This window comes from Myotis brandtii, unplaced genomic scaffold (assembly GCF_000412655.1).
Source record: "Myotis brandtii unplaced genomic scaffold, ASM41265v1 scaffold4, whole genome shotgun sequence".
Classification (NCBI taxonomy): domain Eukaryota; kingdom Metazoa; phylum Chordata; class Mammalia; order Chiroptera; family Vespertilionidae; genus Myotis; species Myotis brandtii.
Window position 1 is genome coordinate 7,099,795 of NW_005365371.1, and position 6,492 is coordinate 7,106,286.

The window sequence follows — 6,492 nt, forward strand, 5'->3', positions numbered from 1 at the left end:
CACACACACACACACACACACACACGCACGCACGCACACACGCACACACACACACGCACACACACACACACGCACACACACACACACACACACACACACATATTCCAGTGAATACAACCAATATAAAATTTCTCATACTTTTTAACTGAGGAATTCTAGTTCTGAGACTATATTTTTTTAAAAAGTGAGAGAAAAAAACACGTGTATGAAGGTATTATCATAGTATTACCTACAGTGGTAACATATTAGACTGGACTCACATGTTCGAAAGTAAAGATGCTGTTTGTTTAGTGATACAGAAATTTGAAGAGAAGCTATACAATCATTAAAAAGGAGTATTAAGAAGACGGTAGCTACAAATTGTATATGAAAGTCTAGTACAAGCAAAAGTGGAATGCAAACTTTGACAAGTTCTGTTATGTGTAAAAATCGTGTGCATGTGAGCCTAGAAAGAAAAAAGAGCCCTAAATGGAAACAAAATCTGATTGCAAGAGTCCATCTATTCATTCAACAAGCCTTTATTTGTCATCTTCTAGGTGGCATATGGCAGGTAGCAGTGATTTTTCTTTTCTTGATTTTGAGTACATTATTGAGTACAATACCTGGTGGTCGCTGGCAGTCAACTAATTCTAAGTGAATCGTTAGCTAGAATTTAACTGGGAATCTGTGGAAATGAAAGGCTTACATTCAGCAGATTTCTGAGAACACAAGTACACTTGCTTCTCAAGGGAACGAAAGGGGAGCTGTTAGACGTGGTGGGGCCTGCAGGGGGGAGAAGCCAGCATAGCAGCAGCAACAAGCACCTCTCAGGGGGAGGCTGGGGGACAGCATGTGGTGGTAGCAGGGGCCTGCAGCGGGGAGAAGCCAGCGACCAGGCAGCAGGGGAAGTGGATGATGGTTTGTTTTTTTTCCACTGGATTTCCCAGGATGCCATCCTTCAAAATCGAGAGCTCTGGCTATTGATCAAAAATAAATTTGGATTCTGTTCGAAAAGTCAATATAGGACCTGGCAAAGGAAGCTGGCAGAAGACCCCACCTGGCCTCCCACAAACAGGACGGACTATTTAGGCGACGGCCAAAATGGGTTCTACATCAACCGAGGCTATGAAAGCCCTGAACAGATCCCAAAGGGAAAGCTCCAACAGGGAGGCCAAACCACAGAACAGCATTTTTGGACCAGACTGTAATCAGAATTGTTGTTGTACATGCTTAACAGCATCCCCTTTTCCCCAGAAACTACAGCACTGTGGAGAGGTGAGGGTAGCTTACCCTTATCTGTTCTCTCTCCAGCTGAGGACTCAAAACACATTTCTCAGTGTACTGAGCTTTGCAACAAAGAACCTTAACGATGCTTATTTTGACTGTATCCTACCCTTTACCACTGAGGAGAAAAAATACATTGCCTGGATTATCTACTTTTTTAAAAATAAACTTTATTCACATTACATAGCATTATCCTGGTTAAAATGTACAGCTTTTCACAGTAGTGAAATTAATGGTATGAACATCAATTTTTAAAACAAGGAAAATTAAAAAGAATCTGGTCTTTGAAAGTTTCACAAATATATTTTTATTTTCATCTACAGAAATAAAGCATTTGAAAAACACACCCTTCTCTGAATAAACTGTCACAAGTTTACTTAACCTTACATTCACTTGAGAAGAACATTTATGTACAAGTATTTTTCCAAGGTCACGAAATTCCTTTTTGCTCCTTTTGTACAGTTGTAAGAGAGAAACAAGAATTGACATTTACTTAGAAAATTCAGCTCTGACTGTGGTGACCTGGAGCTGTGTGGCAGTGGAGAATGATGGAGGTGTCTGTTTATCGCATATAATCTTGGCGTGGGCACAGCTAGCTTTTAAGCAAACTGCACCAAAGACGGCATTTCCCAAAACATATTGTTTTGGGGCCAATGAGCTATGTCCAGAGTCGATCACAAAGGTAATGAAATAAACGGTTAAAATGTACTTTTACATTAAAGAAGCACTGCACCTCTATTTACTCTTCATTACTGACAGGTGAAATCCTTAAATGGTTGTTGTTTTTTTAACTCTAAAAGTTGGCCCGAAGTCCGTATTACTCATTTTAAAACACAATCCTAGGGGAGGGATGGACCCATAATGTTTGTATCTACACCATGGCAATTTTCAGGCTACTAAACAATCTTACATTTCATTTCATCTTTTCATTATCTAAATCAATGCACATTAACAGCTATAAGAAGGGGTCCATCCTTTACAAATATATTGTGTACACTATTCTCTTTAGTACATATCAACTCCACTGTGACCTGAGAGGACATTTATTTCTAGTGAACATTGTGTATTATCTACTAGGCATTATTTGTAACAATAAATCGAATTCTGCTAACTTAACAGAACTTCAACAGTTCATAGGCAATTAGGTAACCATCCCATTCCATGAGTGCCAATTATGTGCCAAACACTGATGTATGCTTTTAATAGTGTATTTATAATTCTGAAACCTTTAGAAGTAAAAAACAATTTTTACATTTCATCAATTTGTTTCTGTAAATAGGACTAAAGGCTTTGTTACACAAACCAACAGCATTGATGCAAATTTTTATAAAAACAACCCTTTATATTTACATTTTATTTGCAAAACCTTGTTTTTACTTTGGTGCACAGCTCTTGGAAAATGATAATTTTCAAAATGTGTCTTATTTAGTGTCTACTAATAAATGATAAGAAGATAAAATATATTTATCTTATGGTTAAAAATTGTATGTCAATATAAAAAATATGTAACTCGGGCATTTCATAATTTGACCATTAGCACGGGAGGATTCAACTTATACCCTATGACAGATAGCATAAACAGGTTTCTTAAAATCTTGATTTAATAAATGTACACCTTTTTTTTTGCCCCAGTTTTTCCAACAACATTTTTGGTATCTGATAGGTGATCATTTTATTTCACAGATTTCTTTGAAAGTGGAATATGTTAAAGTTGAAGTCTATACTTAACTTTGCTAAATATATGCTCAGAGAAAGGTTTAATAGTCTTGGGGAAAAGCTTTGATAAAAGCAAGAGCATGGCCATATATCAAATGATCACCTATTGCAGCGATTTTCAACCTTTTTCATCTCGTGGCACACATAAACTGATTGCTAAAATTCTGTGGCAGCCAAAAAATATATGTTTTCCTGATCTGACAACAAAATAGGTATAATTTTGATTCATTTACACTGATGGCTATTGTTGTGTTGGCTGTTGTCATTTTTTTTTATTTGACAATCTACGGGAAAAGAGGTCGGTGCCCCTGACTAAATAGTCGGGTACTGCATGTTTTAAAATTTCCTGCAGCACACCACACACTGGTTGAAAATTGCTGATCTATAAAAAAACTGCCCATCAACAGGAGTGGCCATTTTTATGGGAACACTGATGGCTAACTGTGAGCTTACTTTCAAGGGTGAAAATTATTGGAGCCTTGAACACTACCTATGTGAAAAATTAATCCGTAAATTTATAAAAGTTCATAAGTGAAATAAGCCAGTCAGAGAAAGACAAGTTTCATATGATCTCACTTATATGTGGAATCTAATGAACAAACTAAACTGATGAACAAGATAGATCCAGAGACATGGAAGCATGGAACAGACTGAGGAATCTCAGACAGAAGGATGGAGGGGGGACAGGAAGAGATTAACCAAAAAACTTATATGCATATATGCATAACCCATGGACACGAACAATAGTAAGGTGAAGGTGGGTGGGGGTGGAGCTCTGGGTGGAGGGGGGTCAATGAAGGGACAAAGGGGGACATCTGTAATACTTTCAAACAATAAAGATAAATTTAAAAAACTAAAAGTGCATTTTTGGCATTATCTAGCATGTCTTCTGAAGTGGCGAAGTCCAGAGTTCTTTAGAAAGGTTTGACATGAGTTATTCTTAGGTCTGTTCTCACGTCTGCTCCCTCCCCCATCCACCAATGCTTTAATTCCACCACACCCAAGACTCCTGTTTTGGGTTAAGATTTGCCCTCCAAAGTCACTTTTATTAAAAGATAAACACATCTTGGGAGAGGTAATTAAACCACCATCAGTCTCACCCTAATTTGACAATACTAGAAAAGAGCTCATTGTTTTAAAACTATTACTCGAGGACAGGACATAAAAGAAACAGGAAACTAAATTTAGAAAAAAAAATGAATGAGTATTTTTAGATCATGGTATCTGGTAGGAGACTTCCATTACCCCCCTCCCCCAGGTCCACTAGAGGAAGGGAGATGCCATAAGATTGAAAAGGGAAAAGTCAGGGACCAAGGAAGAAGAAGAGAAAAGATCTCTACTGGCTCTGATTGCAGTACATGACCCCTTCTGTTACCACTATTCTTAACCCTGCAGCTAAACTGTAGAGTATTTTTGGCCCTGGGGTAAAATCTAAATCCGTTTAATAGGTTCAAGTCTTTCTTTGAGTCTTCTGTCCCTTTATCTATCATACTAAAGGCCCAGTGCATGAAATTTGTGCACAGGACAGGGTCCCTCAGCCCGGCCTGTACCCTCCCGCAATCCAGGACCACTGACCGCATGAAATTTGTGCACAGGACGGGGGTCCCTCAGCCCGGCCTGTACCCTCTTGCAATCCAGGACCACTGACTCCTAATCACTCACCTGCCTGCCTCCCTGATCGCCCCTAACCACCTCTGCCTGCTTGCCTGATGCCCCTAACTGCTCCCCTGCTGGCCTGAGCACCCCTAACCGCTCTCCCCTGCCAGCCTGAGCACCCCTAACTGCTCTCCCCTGCTGGCCTGATCACCCCTAACCGCCTCTGCCTTGGCCCCTGCCACCGTGGCTTTGTCTGGAAGGATGTCCAGAAAATGTCTGGTATATCCAGTCTAATTAGTATATTACCCTTTTATTAGTATAGATTCCTAGTTCCTTTATGGCACTCACCCTCAATGTTTACTTGAACTTTTCCTTTATCTAGTGCCATGATGTCATTGGCTGCTTGTGTGTTTTGTAAAGCAGTGCTATGCTACAATGTCCAATAAAATCTTAGGGTATAGAGACCTGCGACCATTTTTCACCACATGCTGCAAACAAGAATTCTACTAGAAAAGTATTAAAAGTAATTTGTTTCATTCAACACATAATCAATAAAATGCAAGAATAAAATCACAATGCTCCTTGACTTACAGTAAAAACCTTAAAAAAGTAACATGGGATATTGTTTTCTAAATATGGCCCCTTACACCTACTTTAAGGATCTCTTTCTAGGTTAAAATCCTTGAAATACTTCAAAATCCACAGGGAACAAAGTAGGTAAAAGTAACAGCCTATTCTTGTTTGTCACAGACTTCTGATAAATGAGTTATTTCCAGGGAAATCACTGGATCTGAAACACTGGAGCAAAAGCCCCCTTTCCCACCCATCCACGCAGGAGCGAAGGTTAGGTGTGCACTCTCAAATGGCTTGTTAATCAAAATTCCTCAAACTGCCTAGCCAAATGCTGAAGTTCCCAATTTCTTTTCTGATCAGAAAAGGAGTATGAATTTAGATGTCAACCCTAACAATTTGGAGGTATTCTCATTTTTTTCAAAATCACATATAATCTGTTCTTCTTCCTTCTGGCAAATACAAAATAGCCACCCTCAGGGAAAAGGAAACTTATATTTATAGTATAAGATAAAATATAATGTGATTTTGTTAAGATCCTCTGCTGAATCACTAAAAAGGTTACTGATTCTTGTCCAAACTGCCACAGAAAAATCTATGCTAGTAGGAAGAAAAATTTCCTTAGCTCAATGATGAGATAATATCAGTAAGCAATTTATTAAAGAGCCCGCCATCCATCATTGGAGTTTGAAACAATAATGATGCATTGAAAATAAGTATTCATCCCAGGGTGTTTCCTCCCCTCCCTCCCCGCTCCCCCCCCCCTCACCTCACAGATTTCTTCAGTCCCAATATCTCTTCAGTAAATTGTTAACAGTATTTAGCTCTTTGTCTTTTTGAAAACAAGCCCAGGAATGAGAAGGCTCCAGCAGCAGCTGTCACTAACCCAATGGTGCTTATTGCTCTGTTGGCCTATAAAGAAACGACAAGCAAACAAAAACACATTTTATTCTAAAGGCATCTCAGTATCCTAAACCCAAGCTTTAGGTTTCTTCTTTTTTAAAAAATATATTTTTATTGATTTCCAGAGAGGAAGAGAGAGGGAGAGAGAGATAGAAACATCAGTGATGAGAGAAAATCATCTATTGACTGCCTCCTACAAGCCCCCCACTGGGAATCAAGCCCACAACCCGGGCATGTGCCCTGACTGGGAATTGAACCGTGACCTCCTGGTTCATAGGTCGATGCTCAACCACTTGGCCATCCCGGTCAGGCTTTGGTTGCTTCTTAAACTGAAGACCCATCTTAATGTACAATGAATAAATTTAAAGCTCAATGCAAAATTTAAATTTTGTATGAAGATGGAATTTGTAATTTTTATAATTATGACAAAGATATAGATAAACA

At 38.9% G+C, this 6,492-nt stretch overlaps 2 protein-coding genes across 2 annotated transcripts in view; one reads left to right on the plus strand and one right to left on the minus strand.

The window, feature by feature from the left end:
- Positions 1–1,445, plus strand: part of ATP13A5 (ATPase type 13A5) — a 106,977-nt gene extending 105,532 nt beyond the window's left edge. Inside the window, exon 30 of the mRNA XM_005873204.2 lies at positions 927–1,445. Coding sequence (XP_005873266.1) covers positions 927–1,187 — 261 coding nt within the window. The 3' untranslated portion in view covers positions 1,188–1,445. The remainder of the gene's footprint in view (positions 1–926) is intronic.
- Positions 1,446–5,783: 4,338 nt separating this feature from the next.
- The window catches only part of HRASLS (HRAS-like suppressor), a 22,363-nt gene continuing 21,654 nt past the window's right edge, over positions 5,784–6,492 (minus strand). The window contains exon 4 of the mRNA XM_005873232.2: positions 5,784–6,057. Coding sequence (XP_005873294.1) covers positions 5,956–6,057 — 102 coding nt within the window. The 3' untranslated portion in view covers positions 5,784–5,955. The remainder of the gene's footprint in view (positions 6,058–6,492) is intronic.